Source organism: Echeneis naucrates, chromosome 13 (assembly GCF_900963305.1).
Source record: "Echeneis naucrates chromosome 13, fEcheNa1.1, whole genome shotgun sequence".
Lineage (NCBI taxonomy): Eukaryota > Metazoa > Chordata > Actinopteri > Carangiformes > Echeneidae > Echeneis > Echeneis naucrates.
This window is the reverse complement of record NC_042523.1, coordinates 25488918-25511528: the sequence shown is the minus strand read 5'-3', so window position 1 is coordinate 25511528 and position 22611 is coordinate 25488918. Positions and strand designations below refer to the sequence as shown.

Genomic DNA, 22611 nt, shown 5'->3' with positions numbered 1-22611 from the left:
TACAGTAAAGGGGCTGTGAGTTTGGGGGGGCGCTTACACGTCTTCCTTCACTTGGATATTATCCTGCTATTCTTGGGTCTCTCATCTCAAAAACAAACAACCAAACAAAACAGAAAGAGATGAGAACTTTTTTGTTGACTATGCTCTTATTTGTCTCCCCTGTCTGGTAGCCTTTGGGTACTGGACAGCCAGTTAAGTCATTATGCCCACCTGAGAACTCTAGACCTATCCTACAACCGACTAGAGAGCCTACCTCCCGCCCTACCACGGTCTCTGTGGGACCTCCGAGTGGCAGGAAACCACCTACGCTCACTGGATAAAAATGACACAGCTTACCACTGGAACCTAAAAGTTCTGGACCTGTCAGACAATGAGCTGGAGAGGGTGGTCTTCATTAACAACACACTGCCCAGTCTGCAAGCCCTCAACCTCAGTCACAACAGATTCTGGACAGTGCCCACTAACATGCCACACAACCTAAAGAGCATCGATTTGTCTAATAATTTTCTGGTACAAATCCTGCCAGGATCACTGGACCGGCTGCCCAGACTGGCTCAGTTCTACCTACATGCTAATCGCTTTTCCTGGTTGTCAGAGGGCATCTTTGACAAGCTGACAGGGCTGGATGTGATGACTCTTGGAGATAACCCCTGGGCATGTGAGGAAGAAGAGAACATCACCAGGCTTCTTAGGTGGGCTGAGCAAACTCGTGCAACCATCTTTGGCTGTCCCTGCTATACAAGACCTGTCTGTGGGCAAAGCCATATGGCAACCCCAGGGAGGGAGTTGCACTCATCACTGCTCACTGAGCCCCCGCTCTGGGTCAGCAGCAGAGGCGAAGTACACGATGGTCCATCACCAGCATGGACTGCAGAGGTCACGTCCAGTTACCAGGCCAAGTCGGCTCTTTTTGAGACGGGGATATACCAAGGCAAAAAAGCAGTGAATGAATCTGGCAATCATGTGGTGTTGGTCTTCACGTCATCAACAAGTTTTGATGGTTTCTCGGTCCACACAAACACCACGCCCCACCCCCAGACTTCAACAAAGAAACCCAAAGTAGCTAGCTCTCAAAATAAAGGTCTGGGCTTTCTGGGGGAAACTCAGACTGTCACTCTGACTGTTGTTGTAACAACAACAGTGTTCAGCATCTTCTGAAGCTCCTTCACACAGAACACAGACTAACAAACTGTATTCATTTAGACTGAATAATAATCATCAGAACCCAACCACGGGCAAAAACTGTTGGGAGTTGTTTTGCCCTTCCATCACTCTTATCTTCATAATCCTTTTCATCAACTCAACATGTGAAACATTATCTCTAAAATCCTGTATACAAAGATAAGCTGCAGAAACAAAAGCTCTTAGTGTGTCTATGAACTGGAGTCTGTATTCTTCATTAAACTGATGTTTATGTTCTTCGAACCTGATGCAGAACATCACAGCACAAAACCGCTGGTACACAACTCACAACTTAGAAGAAAAGGGCTCATTATAGGAAACACTACGATCTGTAGAGTGGATGTAGGTGTGGGTAAGAGTCAAAAGTAAAATTAACCTGATGTAACAAAAAGATGAGCCCATAAAAGACAATAAAAAAGGATACGAGTCTGATTCTTTCGCTATTCTGGTATCTTTAACGCCCATTGCGGCTTTATTAAACAGTTGTGCTCCAAGCTGACTGAACAGTAGACAGAGTTTCTATAGTCTTTCTATAGTCTTCTACTAAAGCTCAGGTTCTACAGTTGATGGATTTTCCCTCCACACAAAGAAAAACATCAGAAGGTGGATGTTTTAGATTAGCATGTCCTGTTCCATGAATTTACTGATTCCCTAACCCTTTATTGGGTGATGGATCATGAGCTACTCAACCCTGTGTAATGGTGCTGTGGTGAGACATGGTTGAATAATGATGGTAACAATGCTAAAAATTCTGCAGGAACATGTGACTGTAGCTCTAAGGTTTTAAACAATGACCAGACAATGCTGTCAGGAGTGCTAGAATGTAGAGACAAAGAGGGGGTGGTGGTCAGTAAAGTTCCTACCTGCGGGCAACATAGTAGAACACTGGATTTCCAGTCTTAGAGGTTCCTGCCTGGTAGAAGATGTTGAGGGTCTTTAAGGCCTTGAACTCTTCCTTCTCATGGACCTGATGCCTGAGGAGAAACCAAGCTTTATTATTGAACACTTAACATTTGTCTGGTTTGTTGGACCAACAGATTTTTATTGTTCAAGGAACCAGCTTACATATAGACTAAAGATATATTTTGAAGCACAGCTGCACACAAGTTTCAGGCAGCATAAGATAACACAATCTAAAAATTTGCTATACAGATTCTTGAACTGCTATATTTCTTAAACAGAAAGACCAAGTGAGAGAACAGTCTACGGACAGGATCAATTAGTGAAGAAACACACTTGGACCAAGGAAGATAATATTTTATGCTAACAAATGAACAGAAACATTTATCTGAGAAACCTCTGTCTTAAGTTGTTGAAGTGATTTAACCAATCATACAGTTGTGAAGGTTAACCTCACATCCACACTCTGCACTCCAATAAAAGCAGTTGTCATATCTGCTGAGGGCTCTGAAACACAAGAAGTTTAGTCTTAAAGATGAACCCACCTGGTCATAAATTCCTCAAACTTAGAGCTAGTCAGGTTGAGACTGGACCAATGAGTGTCAGCCACAGGTTTGTGTTCAGGGGGTCCCAGGTAGGCTAGCAGGGTTGCCATCTTGTCAAAAGGCCGCCTGCCTACCGCCTTGTGATCCCTAGAGATGAAATGATAAATGGCACATTAAGACGAAGGACTGAAGAATAGTCCAGTGCTGATCTCATCCACACCGGTGTAGAATGAAAAAAAATCATGTCCTGCCTGTTACTGGAGAGATACTGTCCAATTCTCTCCTGGTTGTTCCACAGCAGGCGGTGGAGGGCCAGCACATTACCATCACTAATGAAAGACAGGCTGTGGTTGACAGAGTCACTGGGCGGAGAGTCGGAGGCTATGTCCAAGAAAAACCTGTGGTGGAGAGAAGAGCTCAGAGCTTTAACCTGGACTCTCACTGTGTTCCTTGCAGATACTGTATGGGCTGTTCTGCTGTGACACTGTGTCACTATGGACAAGGTGCTGGGTCATTTGGAGACTTCAGAGACAGACCAAGCTTTTAGAATAGACTCCTGTGACTGCACCAAAACAACGTCATGGGTCCACTTTCAGTTTCTAGCCTCATTTGACCAGAGTGATGCAACAGTTTATTGGTTGCCGTTTATGTGTAAGCTAACCAAGGTAAATCAGCATTGGGCTTCATATGTCTCACCTTCGGGCTGAATCAAAGTTGCTCTTCACAAAGTCATTAAAAGGCCTCATGTGTTCTTCTTTTGTAAACAGGACATGATTTGCAATGCTCTGCAGAATCTGAGGAAGGAGGAAAAAAAATAAAAAATAAATAAATCAACATATTAGAAGGGCACCACTGCTGTAAAACTGTGCTCATTTGTACAGATTATAGTACAGTTTTACAGAGGTGAGGGGTTAGCACTTCCTGTCATGTGGTTGCTGTTAAAACAGAGCCACATGGTCTTGCTTTTAGATGCATAATCTATAAAGGAGATGGGTTAAGCTTAAACTAAAAGATTTCCCTTGACTGGAAATCACAGGAATCTTGTGGATAAATTAAGGATTTATGTCTGACTGTTTGGCATGGATGGAAAATATGTCAGTGTTTTTTACCATCAGAGAATCAACCATGGTCTTACATAGTCTGTACTTTGATCTAGGCACTGAATTTCTGTTCTGCACATCTGCAGATTACAGTGGTCTTCATGTGGTCACATGGCCGAGGTGCTACTGTAACTGTAAATCCAGTCATTCAACCTTCCACTGCACTGAGGTTGTCACTCCATTGCGAAGATGGATTAAGCACACAGGAACACATGCACTGACAACCACAGATAGCATTGTGTTGTTTCCAACCATTCAACTCTACTGAACTTTTTAGGCCCTTTTCCTGTTTTCACATCCAACAGACTCACCTTGGACATGAGCTTGAGCCCCCGTTCTATTCTAGGCAGGGGTTTCTTGTCCAAGATGCCTGCTTCGTACGGAGACACAATGGCTGGGTTGACAAAGCGCAGAAACATGGCACTGCCCACTGCACCAATGCTGTTCTGTGGGAAACGCTGACTCACCACCTGGTGGTGATGATGGAGGGAGCAGGAGAACATAGGGGAGATGTAGAATAGAGAGGACAGGACAGAGGAGAAGGGGGTGAGCAGAGGAGCAGGTTTGAACAAAGGGAAGGAGAAATATTGAAAATTATTTCATTACATTTAACAGCAAAGTGGGGAATGATGGTAAGAATTAAATGTACATGTATCAACACGTGAGCGCAGAGTGAGGTGTCAGGTTCAGAAGGAAGACATGAAGAGAAACAATCCAAGTTCCTCCTGAGCTGTAACCAGAGCGAGACAAGTTCGGACTTGAGTTACAGCGCAAGAGTGAGATGAGAGGAAGAACAAGACAAGGAACACACTGAGCCAGACCCCACCCCCCCCTCCAAGTCATCACAAAAAAAGCTGAGGGTAGCTGTTGATTCTAGTGCCTTAGTGGATGCGAACTGAGGCTTGGCTGCAAACAAGAATGATGTGATCACCTGATATGATTAACAATTACCCAAAAGTCTTAAGACAAATGTAGCTCAGACCTGCAGTCCAAGTCACACCACGTCTGACGTTTTGATCCTCTTTGACTCACTTAAGGTGCCTACCACTTTAGAACAACACCAGGCTTTATTGTTTTTCTCACCACCACCAATAAGTCTGATGGGCCAAGATGCTGGTTGCTGGTTTTATATGACAAAAACTAATTTGAAAAGATTTTCACACAGAACCTCCAGCTGTGACCATGTGCTCCCACTCCTGAACCCCAAAGGCCTGGTACAACCAGCCTGCAACACTCTGGCTACTCTGACACCACTAACTGATACAAGGAGGGATCCCACTCAACACCACTGGATCAACATGAGCACTCAGACCTGAACAGATGCTGAAGCAGAGCTTCAGTTTAATCAATGTCTGTTTCACTGGAAGGAGGAAACTCTGAATCCAATGAAGTAAAATAATCACATTTCTCACATTTCCACTGCTGAAATCACTCACCAAGAATGTCTAATGTGTGCGCACGCACACACACACACACACACACACACACAGTTGTCAATTCATTAGAAACAACAACATCAGCTGTTCCTCTTCATTATGTTGACAGATGTATCTGTTGTTTTCTCCATATAACACAATATAAAAAACTGATCTTGATCAGTCAACACCTTATCAATCTACTTCCAACAAACACTGGACCTTCATAAAGGAGTTATGATTTAATTTGTCTTCATACTTAGCTACTGTTCCTAATAAAGTTACCACTGACTATGCGGAACACCACATCTGTATGTGTACACAACGTATGCGTGTGTCTTTATAGAGAGAGAAGAGAGGTGACTGTTTAAAAAGATAGACCAAGCCTCCTCTTCCTGATGCTGATGGGGGGGGCAGTATCAAGGTCCCACTCATCCATCTGTTAGACCCAATCAGGAGTAAGTACCACCTGTCAGGTATCAGACAGTTCAAACCAAATTCATCGGAAAGCACTTTAACATGAGCATGATGAGAATGACCAAAAGTGGCCTCCACCATAGCCAGCCATCAGGGGTAGTCATCCATCTTTAAAAAGAGCCAGTGGTTCTGTGACTGCACTAAGGAGCCAATCAGTGACAGTTTTTACATTTGGCGGGAAAAGGAGGGATCCACCCAGGATAGAGGGAGGACAGTTTATCAGAACATTTCATCTTAAGACGCTCATGTCTATAGAGGCTGTGCTGGACCAACAGACCAATGTGGAACTGCCGCCAGAACAAGATGGGACCATCAGACCACCGTTTGGCCATCTGATCAACATGGGACCAACTCTTGGTCATTTGATTAAAGAGGGACAATTGGACCAAGTGGGACCAATATCAGCTGTGAGGGATGCAGGTGTATGAGATCAGCTGATTGAAATGAGCCACAGAAGATGAAGACACATGAGGTGGATGAGATGAAACCTTCTGAGAAGATGTCTCTGGGTGAAACAAAGTCAAGAGAGAAGCAGAGCCCTGTCTCCTGGGTTAACTGAAATACTTCACATGGTGCCAGATTAGTACAGTGACCTGAAGGAAGGTCGCAGACAGAGCTGATGTAAAGAGAAAAAAAAACTATTCCAGAGAAAAACCAAATCAAAATTTTTAAAAATGAAGAAACAAAAGAAATCAAATGATTAAGATGCAAAAAAAGTTTTTTTTTTGCTTCAGGGGAAAAAGTGTCTGAGGGAAAATAGATTCTCCAAACTTACTGCTTTTTTGTTTTCCTTTTTTTCTTTTACTGAAGCTTTATTCAGTAGAGAGTGGCAAGTAGCCTACAGAACAGAGATGAGCACATGGTCACAGCACCAGCTACACGCGCGCACTCATGCACGCACGCACGCATGCACTCACACTCTTTAACCACTAAGTTTAAACACATCCATTAAAACAGAAAATTTTGAATGATTTGATGTTAATTTGTTTTCAATGTGTGTGTGTTGCACTGAGGTTCGCTCGGTGGGAGGAGCTTCATTCACGATGGAGGGCGGGGACTCAGACATTCAAGGGAAACAACAGGTGCTGCTGGCTTTAAAACAGGTGATCACTGTGAAGGGCTACAGAGTAGAGAGTGGAGGGGGTCCTACCTGGTAGAGACAGTGGCAGACACTACGGAGCTGGGGGGGAAACTCGCTGGATGACCCGATAATGGCCTGGAAGAAACGCTCTGTGATCTGCAGCAGATTCCTCTGGTTCTCCTCCAGGTTCTCCCCTTGTTCCAGCCTGAGGAGATACACAAGCAGCTTCTATCAGGCACCCAGGCCTCATGTCACAAGCTGAAAACCTTATTAACCTTTGCGGGATTGAACAGCCTTAGTAAGGTTTTGGGGGGGGGGGTTAGGGTTGGGGGGGTTGTTAAAAAGTAACCAACAGCTGTGAACTGTTCACTTATCTATATTCAGAAACAGGGGATCAGGGGTCATCAGAAATGCATGGACTCACCGGGTGGGGTCCACCTCAAAGCTAATGTGTTCAGGTGTGGTGATGACTCCTCTCAGTAACGGCTCCAGCAGCTTCTGCAGGTACGCTGCTCCATAAACCTAGGAGAGTGGAAACAGGTGAGTCAGACGCTGCAACACTTCAACTGTGTCGTGACGGACGGGAAACTGTGTTTATACCTTGAAACAGAAGGTCATGATTTTACTGGCCAAGCTGTTTCCTCTGAACAGAGTCTGCATGGAGTCAGCCAGCTCCACCTCTTTGGAGAACATGTTCCACAGCAGCTGGTAGAGGAGGTGACGGGAGTCAAACAGGGTCACCAGGACTCGTGCCAACTCATCCTGAGTTCAGGAGACATGGAATATGTTTTATTCCACCTGAGCTCTGTGTTTGACCAGCCCTGAAATAAACCACTGCTTCATACTGACTGGGGTTCTCCTCCTCCTCTCTGTCTCTGGACCAGGACAGTCTGGATCTAGGATAAAGAACTGCTCCTGCTCCCTGATACTGTTAAACACACACTTATCTACTATGACTAGTTTTGTTTTTAGATTTAATGTGTACCTCCACTGCGGGCAGGAACTCCTCATGCTGCTGATCTACAGAAATTCTAGACTTGGCCTCAGAGAACTTGTTAGATTTAATTTGTAAATATATGAACCCCCCTGGAGCTGAGAGGACATCTTTGACTTGACAACATAGTCATACACACCCACTGAGATCCAGGAACAACATTAGCTAATGCCATGGCAATGGGCAGCTCTCCCTGATCCCCCATCATTGTAACTAGCTCCACCAGCCTCTCAAAGCGGTCCGCCAGCACTGTCTCTGCCAGAGTGTCAAACTCAGTTCCCTGTTGCAGGATCTTGGTCAGCACCTCCATGAAGGTGGCTCGGGTCTGCAGGTCCTTGTGGTATCCCAGACCTGGACAGGAAGACATCAATGAGCAGCGCGCCTCACAACTAGCAGAACAACCCTGCAAGCTGCAGATTCAGCAGCTGACTTACCAATGGAGTGCATGAGGCCACTGTCTACGTTAGCATTCAGTAGGTTGGACATTGCAAGAACAGTGCAGTGGCGGAGGGAAGCCAGTCGCCGAGACATCCCTCTCTTTCTCCCCGCCACAGCCTGCCCCTCGTCTTCTACCTCACTGCAGTCGTTCAACAAGTTCATGAAGAGGGTGAAATACCTGCAGAGACCACAAACCAATCACTCATTAGAAAGGCCTCTTCTTCTGACCTATAAGAGCAGGTCTTTGATTTTCTTCCTTCAGTTGATCCACTGTAAATGAGAGACCTAGCTACTGTGACCCTGGGATGGGATTAGACAAACACGGGTCTTACGGTATCACAAGTGAATTCTTACTTGAGAAAAAGCTGAGATTTTGCCTCCATTAGTTCCACTCCATCCCCCTCCTCTGGCTGCAGAGGAAGACCAGCCAACAGAGACACTACAGCCTCCATACTGGCCTGGTCCAGGTCCCTGCAGAAAAAGACTTCAGTGAGGGGGGGGCTTTATTGCTTCATTACAGTATACTACATGATATGAAAGAATGTGGAAGAGCTGCACCTCGTCAAGCACTTGATGTCATCATCAGCTGCTTGGTTGGAGGTCCCCATCACCCAGTCCGTCAGGTATTCTACCATCTTGTTCCTACAGTACAAAACAAAATTTCAGCACATGTCATTCTGACAGCAGCATATGGGCAGAGCCACACTCACCTGAACTTCATCTCCTGGCAGAAGGACAGGTCGTCTCTTCTCTCCATCATCACCTCGACTAGCTGGCACAGCTTAGTTTTGATCTGGATCGCATGGACCACATTGCCAAGGATGCGCACATACCTGAGGGGGGACAAGCAAATGAGGAAGCGTCCCCCTTCACGAGTCACTTTAACAACTGCCGCCTCTCAACTGTCACCCATCACCTACTTGTTACCCGTCACCTGCCACCAATCATCCATCTCCTAGAATGTGCTTCTCTGATCATTCAGACTCGCCAGTATCAGCAAACTTAGCAGTTTAGCAGATAGTTTCTGGACCAGAATGAAGGTCCTGACCTGACTAGATTGAGCATCATGGTTTCGATGCTGGCTTGTCCCAGGTGTTCAGAGCTGCCTTCTGTGTGGTTGTCCAAAAGGTTCTTCATGATGGCTATGGTCTGCTCTACAAACTGGGTGTTGGTGTCATTGATGGGGACCTGGAACCAGAAGAACCAATGAGTACAACTCACTTAGAAACGCGCATGCACACACAGGCAGACACGTCAGCAGATAAAAGAGAAACTAACTGGAGTCAGGAGTTCAGTGAAACAAGTTTGAAGGTGTTTTTTTTTCTTCAGAAGCTTCAGCTGATATGACCAACATTTGAATATCAGATGAGCACAAAGCTAAAAGGCCACAGAGTCATCAGTCCAAAGACAAACTGCCCACAGATGGAGACCATTTAGTTCTGTGGCTTCTCTCCCTGGAGCTGGAACCGTTCAGTAAGAACATGTAGCATGTGTCTGTCCACAGCCTGAAGCTCGGAAGAAGCTGCTAATGCAACAGGACAATGACTTTAAATGATCAAAGTCCACTTTATGCACAGCCAGAATCCACTGGACAGAGTCATATCTGATCAACGGCTGGCTCAAGATTGACTGTCACCTGCACTGTGGCTGACTGGTAATTAATGAAGACACGGAGGCCAACACTGACTCTGGTATAAGTTTTAGCACATTGAGTTTGATAAAGATGAACAGCAGAGCATATTTATGACCAGTTCCCGACAGTTTTTATCCTTAAAGACAAAGAAACATCATATAATGAAGAAGTTCTGAGTATCACAATAACCAAAGCGGCTTTTAGTTTGAGATCCAAGATCGAAAAAGAATGACAGATGTGATGTCACAAACCAGAGCAAAGACCTTTAAACAATAATTAAACTAATGCAAAAAGGATCCAAATGATCCATGAGCCTGAGAAAGAAAGACAATGCAGACCTGGAATGATGATATGGATGTGCAGTGTCAGTCCTGCAAACTTCTTCTCTCCAACACCATTCAGAGATTTGAGGCTGAGCTAAAGTCCCTTCTAACACAACCTTGGACTGAATGCAGTAATCAGTTCCATTTTACAGGGCAGACCAGGTGTGAAATAGATGATAGCTGCACTCACCGGCCCCTGGGTGTCGAAGAACTTGCCAATGCTGTTCCTCAGTTTGTTGAAGAGCATAGGATAGAGGGCAGGGCTGAGCTCCAGCCCCAGCAGGTCTTTAACATTGGTCCGAACGTGGAGGCCAACCCGGTCGTGGCCACACACAAGCAGGGCCAGCAGCCGGTCCAGGAATCGACTGACTGGTGACTCGCTGGAAGCCGTTGAGGCACAGGATGAGGCTGAGGCCACGGGATTGGACACCTCACAGGGGCCCATTGAGATCATGGAGTGTTTGCGTTCGCTCAAAGGGCCCATCGGTGGGCTGTACGTGGCTGGGCCAGGGGTGCTACGCTGCTGGAGACACACCCCACCAAGAGCACACAAGAAGCCAGTCATGTTGATCCATTCCTGCTGTGGAGAGACACAGAGACACTGAGCAGCAGTGCACACAAGAGACACAGAGTGTTACATCTGACAAATCAGCTTCCTCTTTACCTGTAAACAACATTTACTAAGTAGGGTTATTAGTCCAGATCAGTTTAAACTGGACACTAGACGTCAGTTCAAACAACCATGTGACCAGGTTCCGTACTGGCTTACCTGTCCATCATCTGCCTTGTTCTTGGGAAAGTTGAGAATCTGTTTTGTGGCCTGGTCCCATTTAGTGTAGGTATCTTCCCAGGCCTAAAGGTGGCACACCAGATGGGAGTCATGGCAGGCAATCATCAGGTGTTCAGGTGACAATCCAGACAAGTGATAGGAATATTACCTCCATGTTTCCAGGTGTGGGGTGCTCTATCCTCCTCAACAGCGCCATCAACCTCTTCTGTAAAGTGGAGCGGCCTGATGGGGGACAGAAACCAAAGTGTTAACGCAAATCCCCTGCATAGGGAGAAACACAACTAACAAACACACACTAATATCTGCCTCCTGGGTGTTCATCAGGACAAAAACAGGAGTGAGGGATTATTGGACGAGCCTCCTCGGTGTCCAGGACAGAAATGAGAGCTCACACTGACATCAGTTTCTGCTGTGACAGGTGTCAGGATGAGGAAGGAGGATGTTTGGAGGTATGTATTGTGACTGTAGTAAAAACCCTCCTGACTGTGAGGTGCAAGGCACAGTGACAGCGTCATACTCCGGATGAGAAACTTCCAGAGCTACAGTTTTAGAAGGCTAAACCAGCAGGACTGACCTGTTCCCATCATGTTGCTGCCGGAGGCCAGTTCACTGAAGGTGGCATAGTTTGGAAGAATGTTCTGGACCGGCACCTCGTCAGCAGCACTGCGGATGTCAGCTTCCTCACAAAGGTGGCGGAAACAGGACATGGCCACGAGAACAGCTTCAGTGTCCGGACTCCATAGGAACATGTAGAGACACACTTCCAGCTTCGTCTGTGCCTGACGGCAGATCGGGATCCCACCGCCCATCGTGGCTCCCTCCTGCAGCATCAGGCAACAAACACAGTTTAATTTCTCACAGGAGCGCCCTCTAAAACCACTCTGTATGAAACAATGAATGAACAACAGGCTCTCACCTTGTTCTTGAGCAGAAACTTATTTCTACAGATCAGGATCTCCCTAAGCCACTTGAGAACCTCTGTGCCATTAACCATCTGCTGGCCAATCAGCTTCCGGCAGATGAGAAAGAGCACCTGTGAACTGAAGACACAGGCAAAGTCAGAATGCTGAAAGTTCAATGACAACAATAAAACATCATCCAGGATTAGGTCTGCCCAAAAATCCAGATTAATGTCATTTGAATTAAACATCACCCAGTAGAGCTCTGTACCTGATGTCCCAGAAAGTCTCTATGGGCGTGTCAGGGTTCCACAGGTCTATGTTCTCTGGCTGGTGTAGAACTAACAAAGCCTAACAGAAGTCAGAGGAGAAGACACAAGGTCTGAGTTGATGAAATCTATTTTTAGAGTCTCAGTCTGAGTGAGTTCAACCCTGAACTGCAAGTCTGCTCATTTAATTTATCCATTAATAAACAACTCAATGTGCTTTACAGACTGCGTGACACCATAGTCACACAGTCTGTATTAGAACTGGTTCTAATACAGATACTGGAGTATCAGTTGTCAAATAAACTTCATCAAAAGTAAAAACTTTGTGCCTAGCTGTTTTACATTGAATGTAAAAAGCTGTTTTCTGTGTAAAAGGTGCAGTGATGGTGTGAATGGCTGTTGCTCTGACCTCCATGGCTTCCTGTGAGAGCTGGGTGGTGTTAGTGAAAGGTACCAGCTGCACCAGGCCGGTAATGAGTTCTGCTGTGCTGCTCTGCATCTCTGGAGCCTGTTTCACTGGATTCTGACACAAGTCAAAAAACCTTAATAACATGAAGAGGAACAAACACTTTGAACTGACTGATGACTGAGACTGGGACCTAGTCTGGGTTCCCGACAGAGACTCACATGTAACATGAGTTTGGGGTCAGCGTGGATGAGTTTGACCAGGGCCAGGAGGAGGCACTTGTAACTCCGAGTATCCAGGTCTGTGGTTTTCTCTTTGAACTTAAGGCTGGTGCTCATCTTCCCTTTGAACGTCAGACTCTGAGGGTGGCAAGAGGAGGGCAACTTCAAGGTTTAAGTGTGTGTCAGTGTTGGTTTTTTATCAGTCATACTCACCGGAGTCATGCGCAGTGGTGCGTGTGTGGCAGCGCCCTGGATGACCCTATTCAGGGTGTCAGAGAACATGAAGCGCAGTTCTCCAGAGTAGCAGTACACAGCATCGATTTTCGGCCACCAGTCAAGGTGTGACTGAAAGAGGACGCACAGGACAGGAAGTAAAGCTTACATGGAGTCCCCAAATGACAAGGAGTAAATGCTAAGCAGCTCTGGAGACTGACACTCACGTTGGTGATTATTCTGTGCAGCGAATTGACCAGGACAAAGTGGAAGGTGGAGGGGGAGGAGGAGGCCAGACAAACCTGTTAGACAGAGAGGACACAGTCCTGAGGTGATGAACCCACCCTGTGCTGGGAATTATGGGAAAAATTACAATACATGTAGAGTCCTTTCTGTCCACCTTAAAGTGCTGGTTGTTGTGAGGGTTGATGCGGAAACACGAAACAAAGCAGTCCATCATGAGCTCCACGTCAGCGTTCTGGCTGCCCGCCCCTCTCCAGAAGGGTTTGGCTGGATTGAACAGCAAAGCCTGGTTGGGGTGGGGGGGGGCGGTAGGTCACTTGATTGACTCAGACCAAAGCTATCAGATTGCACAGATACCGTGAACAACTCACCTTGAGGTCCATGACAATGGACTGGACCAGCAGGAAGATGGTGGAATGGTCCTCCCAGTTGATGTAGGTTGACGCTTTACACAGTTTGACGCAGGCAATGGCTGCACTCTCCATCAACTGTTTACTACCGCCTTGTCCCGCCAACGCTTTCCTCAAATTGTCCATGAACAGTTTCTGCAGGAGGGAGGGTGAGTCAGTGGTTGACTGACTGACTGCGTGCGTGCGTGCGTGCGTGTGCAATACCTTGTTGGCCTTGCTGTCCTCCACAGTGTCCTTTGAGATGGTGTGTGTGATCTCTGGACAGAGTATTAGGAGGATGATCTGCAGTGGCCACACAGCTGCCTTCCTCTTCGCACTTTCTGCAAAGCTGTCCACCAGGTCAAAAAGCTTCTCTGCAGCCTCTACAAAGGCAAACACACATACAGACACTGATGAGCACAGTCAAATCAAACTGTGGACAGAGACTTGAAGCTTCATCCACAGGCTTTGTACCTGCCATGTCCGCCTGTGGCCGCTGGTACAACATGGTGAACTCATCTGGGTAATTCTCCACCCAGTTCCAAAAAGCCTGTAAAACAGCAGGGGACAAAAAAACACATATGAGGCTGTGGTGGATACACACTTCCATACACAAGTCCAGAATCAAACACAGAACAATCACCTTTTCCAAACTGTTGATGACTGAGAGCTGTGCAGGTTTCTTTAGAGCCCGAAACTTCAACACAGTTTCTGAAACAAAAGAGTTAACATCACCAGGTTTTCTGGGCTTGTGTTTCTGCACTGATCCATCCAGCTGCAGCTAAACCAAATTAGCAGCTATTGATCTAAGCCTGTCCAGATGTGAGCTGACAGCTTCTGGAAAGGCACAATACGAGGCCACAGAATCAGTTTACCAGAACTGGGACAGGCTACAAAGTATCTGATTGGGCAGCTGATTTTAAAGGAGCTGGAGTAGTGGTTCCTGACAGCTGTGGTGGACTGTGAGAAGCGAACCTTGGAGCAGCCTCTTCAGTTTGGAGCAGTCCACATTGATGTACTGCATCAGCTCGATGTCATGAACATCCACGTTGTCCTCGGAGCACACGGTCAGTTCCTGCAGCCTGATGACACAAACCAGGTTAAGGTCATGTGACCAAGTGCAAGTATTTCTACTGATGTTAGTTTAGGCTGCACTTTAACTTGTTCAGTTGATATCTATGTGTTCCTGATCAGAATCAACACTTGGCAGAGTTAACAGTCCGTTCATTTATCCACAGTGCGGCCCCCACCCCCTTAGTCCGAAGGACCTTTTCATACAGACCACCTCGGGTTCCACATGTTGCCTAACAACTTGTTCTTTGTAACACACGCCAACGCCCACACACAGATAGTTTAAATCTGATTCCATTACAGACAGGGGATCAATCTCATCATGTGGATTAAACAGCTGTCACAGCTGGAGTTCTTTCAGGGACTGCCTGCTGATGGACCATAAACAATGAGAGTGCCACCTTGTGGAGATACGGCTGAAGACTGCGTTGAAGTTGTTGCAGCTCAGAGAGAAGAGGACCGCGGAGGCTGAGGCGCGGAGCTCAGAAGCATGCTGGTGGCCTTCACGGTATGTGTAGATGAAATGGCAAATCTCTGGCAGCAGCTGTTTGACCAACATGGTCTCATCCAGACGTAAACAGTCCTTTGATTGCTGCAAAGGGACAACAGAGGACAGAGCATCAGGAAAAAGGCCTTGCTTTGTTCACTCACCTTGATGAAAATGAGTACAAACTATTCAAGTCACGACTTGTAACCGTGACAACTGCCACCTCAACACTGATGACTCCAGGTTTTACTGTGTCAATGTACAGTAATACAAGAAACAAAACGTCAAACTATTACACACTGCACACACATTACAAGCGAAAAGCCCCTCCCCTGTGGACCAGTTGAGGATTGGGTGGGAATACACACACCTGATGAATAATGATGTCTCATACAAGTTTAGTAGAAACATTAATAAACTTATCTATGGTTAAAGGCTTTAACCACAAAAGGTCTCCAGTAGAAACTGGTGGGCAGCCTCAGTAACCATAGCAACAACACCAACTGTTTCAGGTCAGGTGACACCCGAGTAACCACTATTTCAACGGAGGAATGGACCTGAGGGCAGCAAATCCTTCAGGTCTCCAATCAGTGTCACGCTGACCCGCAGGACCTCATCATGCCATGTCTCTGAATGCATGTGAAGAGCCAGGATCAGGATCAGGATCATGACAGATCCATGTGGGCCTCTGATTTATCAGTCTCTGAACCATACAGTTGGGGAAATAAGTATTGAGTATGTCAACATTTATTTTAATAAATATAATTGCAATGGAGATATTGACCCAAAATGATCTCCTGACTTTGGCTATTCACCCAGGATACTGACATAAATGACACAATTGAATCAAAACATTGAAGTCCATGAATAAAGTAATTTGTGATAAAGTGGAAGGAAACAGGAAAAAAAAGGATCAAACACATTAAGAAGAATCATGACACCAAGGCAAGGAACCAGAAAGTAGTAAGGACGTCATTCTACTTCCTATCTTTGCAAAGGAAAAGCAGCTGAGTTAGTACACATTGATGGGCAATTAAAAGGTTTGCGTCACCAAGGTGTCACACGAGAAAACATCCCATAATGGGCTAAAGTTAGGGTTCACTCTCCCAAGACCTTTGCAACCTGATTGTTGCCACTACGCAGCCGTGCTGCCCGCATAACTTTACTTATGACTTTTGATTTATTCTACATGGATTTCTTGGGTTTACACCAAAACCTCATTTGAAAAATATTTAATGGAAGAACTGCTGATATGTTCAACACTATAATACAATATTTCTTTGCATGTAAACATCCGTCCCTTCAGCCGAAACACATCTTTAAACGACTACAGTGAACCAGCCCTGATGCTCACAGGACGAGCCTGAACCGATGAGCCCCAGGAATTGGAATCCATTCCAACACAAATTTAACAGTAATACAGAGATGAGGGGAACTTGACGGATGGAGGATAAGTAGATGAGCACATTTTCATGTCTTTCAAGGTTTGATTGATTTTCATGAGCAACACCAAACAGAATATAACAACATCCTGCCAAAACAAAGTCTCGTCTTGAAGGCATGGATCTTGCCGACTCACCCCAGCCAAGCACTTCTCCAGTGTGTCCAGGATAATGAGCTGGGAGAGGTAGAGGTTCTTCTCAGAAGCTTCTCCGAAAATCCGCTGTGGAACAAAGAGAAACATCAGTCATTCAGCCTTCAGCTCAAGGTTGGGGGACTGGGGTGGTGTGGGTCTGCTGTCAAGTCGTGTGTAATATGTAATCTCTAATATGAGTGTAACAGAACTAGACAATATGGCCAAAATTTGTATCACAATATAGTTTACATTTCAGTTGATATCAATAGAGATTTTATAAAAGTCACAGAAAAACTGCTCTAAATAATAGTAGAATAACAGTGAATAATATTTTATAGATGAAAATGTTGAGAGTAAATTAAGGTTAACCTTTCATTTTAGGGTTCATATACAAAAAATATTTGCCAAATTCACCATCAAATCGACAAAGCAATATTGATATTTTCAAACTAACTTTACACTATTAAATAGGCTGGTTATCTTCAGCGTTTCCGCCACACTCCTTTTAAAACAGAGGTTTGCCACCCTTGAAGGAATCAAGGAATTCTGCTGCCCCCCCCTCCCTTTTTTTTGGTTGGTCTTTTGTAAATGCATCACATCACCTGCACAGCATTACTGGAGTCTTATTGTGAAGATGAGGGCAGCAGAACATAAAAAAGAGGCTGATATTATAGATATTATTAGCTGAACAAGACTTGCTACATGTTAATACGATGACCATTGCAAAACATTGATGGCCAACTTACGTTATGTAATGTAGCTGAAGTTAACTGGGCACATCTATACACCATGATGAATTACTGCTGATTGCATTTTAAGATGAGCTTGTTAAAAAATTTCTCTAAGAGAAAAGCAAGTGAGAGTGAATCATCAGAGGAGAAGGTATGTATGTATGTAGTTATATTAAAGGATTATATTTATTTATTTATGTGGGGGTTTTTGTGCTTTTACTTTATGGCCTTTATTGTTCCATAGGGAAAAGGGCTGTAATGTTTTCTTTTTTCAAAAACTTAAGATATTAATTTTACCATCAAGAAGACCAAAGAAAACTGAAAATATTAGAAAATGCTATCCTATTAGAATTATTTGTTTTACTAATTGTTTTGCCAATAAAGAGGTTCAACTGGCAGTCAAGTGTCATTTCATAGAAGTTATTTCACTAATCTTATCCTTGTTTTAACACATTATAACAAAAGAGTATGAAAAGTGCTACAGAATACAGAAAAAGTGTATGCAACAGTAAAAACGAGTGAGGTGGTGTTGTTTTAGGGACAGGCTAGCCTTAAACTTCTATGGTGCCACATCATCAGGCTCTCAGAGTATTCTCTGGAGCGAGTCAGATGATGGGTAGATTCTATGTGCTCGGCTTCTCTCAAGCACATTAACAGCACACCAAAACCTGAAGTTCAGCCAATCTTTAGCCGACCCTCTTCCACCCTATTGAATTAGTCTTTCCTCTTATCAACTATTTAGTCTGCTTTATTGGAAACTTGCTCATTCACAGTGGTATTGTGGTCAGAGGTAAACATTTAGCAGCTAACATTTGGCATGTCTGAGCCGAGCCTACCACTGCTGAGCACTGGCTGCATGACTGTGGTGACCAACCGACGTAGCCTGTTGTGTTCGACTCTTTTTACTCGGCTTGTATCCAATGAAGTGACAGCAGAGTCCTGTGATGAACCTCAGTAAGTGGCAGATGCTGTAAATAATGTATATTGAAATATTGGAAATGATGTGTTTAAAAATCACATCACTGTTATTGAATATATTGAATTATTGTCCTGTCCTAGAATGTAAATATGGAAGACAAAAACAGAAAGTCCAGACAATGGTTTAGAGTTTACATGGGACCATTAGGACCCTGAAAAGTGGTCAGGCCTTTTCTGAAAAACAGAAAATGTTGAGGTCTTTAACTCCAGTCTGGTGCACAGCAGTCCAGGCGGTCCACTCACCATGTTGTTGACATTCTTGAGGATGGAGGTGAGGCCACTGATGACAAGGGAGAACTTGTATTTGGAGATGTTGATCAGACACTCCTTGTTGTGCTCTGTGCTGACTTTGGTGTGAGTGTTTTGGTGTCCGACCTTGATGGGAAGCTGAAGAGAGAAGAGAATTAGGGCTGAAATGATTAATCAAATAAATTGAATAATTTGATTAGAAAAATGCATCGATTACATTTAGTCTGCCTCGATGATTCGTTTATTTAACCCGGAACTATATATGCGCGGAACATCTTTCCGTGTGGCCACTGAATTTCCGTACAGCCACTGCACTTTTACTCCAGCGCACAGCACGTAATCAGCAGGACATGTCAGCGCACACGGCAGCATGCAGTCTTAGGTGGCGAAAATGTCGAAAAAGACCAAAACTCTCTAAAGTATGAGACCTTTTCAGATTTAAAAAAGAGAGCAAAGTTACATGTTTACACTGCCACACAGAGCTCGCATTTCACAACAGCACGAAATCAATGATGCAGCACCTCACAACAAAGCACTCTGCATATTTTCTGAGTGCAAAAGAATCCATAGAGGCGCGGTAAGTCAAACTTAGCGGCTAGCGCTTTTTTGCACGTCTTAAACATGTGCCTTTTGTGTAACACGTGTTTGGGTAAATGACTAGAAACACTTACCTTATGTTAACTTTTACGGTTCACAGACAGCATTATGAGGGCACAAGTTAAGTGTCTGGTTTGATACTTGATATCTTTTTCAGATTTTACACAGTAACTGACCTCACACATTCAAAGAAAAGATAAATATGCGGATGTGAACATTATTCACAAAAAAAATTTTCATAAATAAATAAAATAAAACACTCTTGATTATATGTTGAAAAATGTAATAATATACAAAGTTGGACTAATAAAATTTCTCTTTTTGGCAGATCCCAAACCAGTAAGGAAACCTATCTCCGAATGGCCCCACCATGCTCACCACAGGAAGCAGCCCAAGCTAATGTGAAGAGCTTTTACAATGTTGCTGGTTGTGCAGTGAAAATAAATGCTTTTTCATAGTACAAAATTTTGAATAATGTCTTCATTTTCAAAAAACAAAAACATGTTTTATCCGATTACTCGATTAATCGAAGTAAATAATCGCAAGATTACTTGAATACTAAAGTAATCGTTAGCTGCAGCCCTAAAGAGAACAATGAGGATGACCAGGCACTACACACTAACCTACTGGGTCATGATTGATGATGATGTTTGATGATTTATGATGATTTACCTGTTTTACTGATGCAAGTCTACCAAAGTGATGACAGCAAAACAACTAAAATAACAACAGTTTTTGCTGTGTTTTTTACCTGTACCATGTTTTTACTCTTGATGTAAAATGTGATGAAGTGATGATTCTTCAAGCATGAATTGCTACTTATCTCATTACATTTTAATAATGTATCTGTCTCACACCAGAGCTGTACAACACTAGATTAAATATGTACAGCTGTAGATTCAGTACATTCATAAAGTCTTCAGACCCTTAAAATATTTCGCTTTCAATTTTATGACAATTCACATCTCCCTCCTCCATCCTCCAACAAGCGGTAGCTGCGTGCGGTAATTCTGTTCCGTCATTTCCGGTCACTGGTAGTTATGCTCTGTGTCACCTCGTGTGTTGTCTCTGCTATTCTTTCCTATTCACCTGATTAAATGACAGCAAACTGTTATCACACTTACACTGGTATAGAACTCAATCTCTCCACTTTCCTAAGCTTACAGGCAGTACTGTTGCTCCCTTAATCACCCCCCTCATGGAGACCATGAGGACTGTGCAACTGCAGAGCTCAGAACCTGGATCTGTGTGAGGCAAAATGAAGGTTCAGGACCCCAGTGGCTCAATTACTCAGACAAGAGGAGTCTAAAACAACAGGATTCTTCAGGAGTTGGAGAAGGATCTTGGTGAGAGAGGAGACCAAGAACCTGATGGTGACATCCTCCAACAGAACGATGGCTGTGAGCTCAGAGCCAACTCTGTGTCCTGGCCTGAACCCAAACCAGTAGCTGGAGACATATGAAATCTGCAGACTCCAGGTTCTGGTTTGTCTGAGACCAGAGAATCCACTGATCCGGGTCCAGCTGAGTCCTGAGTGAAGAGTCTTTAGACCTCTGTCAATCTAACCTTTTTGATCTGACTTTAAATTGATCTTGCTGAAGAATAAAATAACATGAAGGGGTAAAAAAAAAAAAAAATCTTTTTTATGGGTCTATTGATCCATAAAAAATATGAAACCAAACCATGAGCACAAAGTGACAAATGCCTTCTTCTGTCTTCACCCTAAAATCTTCAACATCAAAGCCCTGTGTTTCACCCATTCCAGCCAAGACCTCGATGTGGACCCTCTTCCTGTTGTTACAACAGCCCTTTCAAATGATATCTGTCACAGCTATACGTATTCCATTACATCGAGTTGAGCAGTTTGATACAGCTTCAGTAACAAAGAGGGGCTTAAAATATCAATAACTGGGAGAGGGGTGTAAAACCTAAACCACTTTCTTCTGGCTGCAGTAATCCAAGCTGAGCTGCTAAAACCATCTACCCTCCAGGATCTGTGTCAACCAAGGCCAAAGTGAAAGAGACTGAACAAAGACTGACTAAATGACTAAACACAAACTGACTGACAAGACCAAGAAAAACCTCAGACTGAGGATGGAGGACAAAACTACAGGTGAAGAGCTACGACCTTTAATGTGAGTCAAGAAGAAATGTTCTTCTGTTCAATATGTTATTGTTTCACATAAACAACCTGACAGTGTCACCAGCATCACTATTTTGTACCTCGGGAGAGACTGAAATGATAAGGGGTCCCTGGACACCGACAGGTAAAAGGTCATTGTCTTTTTATGGCCCTTTGTGTCTCTGTAAGGTTGTTTGTTTGTTTGTTTTTTCATAATGTTTTGTTCATTCACTGATTCTTTATGGTCCTTTTGTGTTTCTGTGGGGTTTTGTGTTTTTTGTTTGTTGTCGTTTTGTGGTGGTCTAGTGTCTCGGTGGGTTGATGGTGTCCAGGGCCCGGACCTGCTGACCTCCGGGGCCCGGGGCCTGAGCCCGGCAGGCCGTCAGTCCTTCCCGGAGCTAAACGAGTCAGTCTGATTTGTTTACATTAGACAGCCGGCCTTCCGCCGTGAGCCGCCATCAGGAGCCGGACACACGGACCTCCGTCCGGGGGAAGTCGGACAGGTCGTGTCGGCGTGTTTGCTCTGCAGCTGACCGACTCCCTCCGCTCGGAGCCGGGGACGGATGGGGGAGAGCCGAGCTAAGTGACAGTGGAGACGGAGAGTTAAAGCTCGTCCTCCTCGGTGTTTTACGGCCGGACAGACGGCTTCGACGCAGCGGACAGCAGAAAGACCTCCCGCCGGGAAAACGCTCTAAAATCGCTCTGAAAGCGGAGCCGGTCCGAGCCGATGGGCCCCAGCCGGGCCGCTGGGCCCTCAGCACCGCCACAGACTGCTACACCCTCCCCTGAATCAGCCCATCTTACCTGCTCATCAAATCTGGTAATCACGGCCTGGACCCACTCTACGGGTTTGTGAGCCGCCATGGCCGGGCGGGGGACACCGCAGCGCCGGAGAATCCGAGGTCCGAGGCGGAAACTGAAGCGCTTATTTCCGCATGAAAATCCGTCCTGTATCGACGGGAGAGGACCGCAGGGCCGAGTATTTTTCCCTTTCTGTAGGATTCACCATGCCACCGCCATGACACACCACCGGAAGTCTTCTTCGGAGAATCTGGTGGGAGGTGTTGGAGCCCAGAGTCAAGTGCACGTCAGTGACACGCACTATTTCCTGTTAAGGATTTTCAAAATAGTGTGTACCTGACGGTCTGTCTTTGGGGTGGGGGCGCTGAAATTTCTTCTGTGAAAATGTGTGACCTGTGCTGTGGCTGCTGGTGTAAGACGAAGCGCTGAATCATCTGGTATCTCAGCGTCAGCTCAACGATCGATCAAATTACATCTAGCC

At 45.0% G+C, this 22611-nt stretch overlaps 2 protein-coding genes across 4 annotated transcripts in view; one reads left to right on the top strand and one right to left on the bottom strand.

Annotated features, from left to right (window-relative positions):
- omgb (oligodendrocyte myelin glycoprotein b) overlaps nt 1–1552 on the top strand; it is a 3089-nt gene extending 1537 nt beyond the window's left edge. The window contains exon 3 of the mRNA XM_029516704.1: nt 171–1552. Within this exon, the coding sequence (XP_029372564.1) occupies nt 171–1158 (988 nt within the window). The 3' untranslated portion in view covers nt 1159–1552. The remainder of the gene's footprint in view (nt 1–170) is intronic.
- nf1a (neurofibromin 1a) overlaps nt 1–22359 on the bottom strand; it is a 44129-nt gene extending 21770 nt beyond the window's left edge. The window contains exons 1-35 of one of the 3 annotated variants that reach the window (XM_029516701.1): nt 22134–22359; nt 18605–18748; nt 16656–16739; nt 14991–15181; nt 14494–14600; nt 14162–14229; nt 13993–14068; nt 13744–13901; nt 13501–13674; nt 13287–13415; nt 13114–13188; nt 12887–13018; nt 12674–12811; nt 12456–12569; nt 12049–12128; nt 11795–11918; nt 11453–11699; nt 11027–11100; nt 10858–10941; nt 10279–10668; nt 9181–9320; nt 8843–8965; nt 8691–8774; nt 8487–8603; nt 8129–8310; nt 7834–8045; nt 7301–7462; nt 7125–7222; nt 6770–6905; nt 6395–6457; nt 4039–4197; nt 3324–3421; nt 2879–3025; nt 2628–2774; nt 2046–2156 (exon numbers count right to left, since the gene is read on the bottom strand). In XM_029516701.1, the coding sequence (XP_029372561.1) occupies nt 2046–2156; nt 2628–2774; nt 2879–3025; nt 3324–3421; nt 4039–4197; nt 6395–6457; nt 6770–6905; nt 7125–7222; nt 7301–7462; nt 7834–8045; nt 8129–8310; nt 8487–8603; nt 8691–8774; nt 8843–8965; nt 9181–9320; nt 10279–10668; nt 10858–10941; nt 11027–11100; nt 11453–11699; nt 11795–11918; nt 12049–12128; nt 12456–12569; nt 12674–12811; nt 12887–13018; nt 13114–13188; nt 13287–13415; nt 13501–13674; nt 13744–13901; nt 13993–14068; nt 14162–14229; nt 14494–14600; nt 14991–15181; nt 16656–16739; nt 18605–18748; nt 22134–22193 (4628 nt within the window). In that variant the 5' untranslated portion in view covers nt 22194–22359. The remainder of the gene's footprint in view (nt 1–2045; nt 2157–2627; nt 2775–2878; nt 3026–3323; nt 3422–4038; nt 4198–6394; nt 6458–6769; nt 6906–7124; nt 7223–7300; nt 7463–7833; nt 8046–8128; nt 8311–8486; nt 8604–8690; nt 8775–8842; nt 8966–9180; nt 9321–10278; nt 10669–10857; nt 10942–11026; nt 11101–11452; nt 11700–11794; nt 11919–12048; nt 12129–12455; nt 12570–12673; nt 12812–12886; nt 13019–13113; nt 13189–13286; nt 13416–13500; nt 13675–13743; nt 13902–13992; nt 14069–14161; nt 14230–14493; nt 14601–14990; nt 15182–16655; nt 16740–18604; nt 18749–22133) is intronic. The other 2 variants (XM_029516703.1, XM_029516702.1) reach the window with 2 other exon arrangements.
- Nucleotides 22360–22611: the final 252 nt, after the last annotated feature.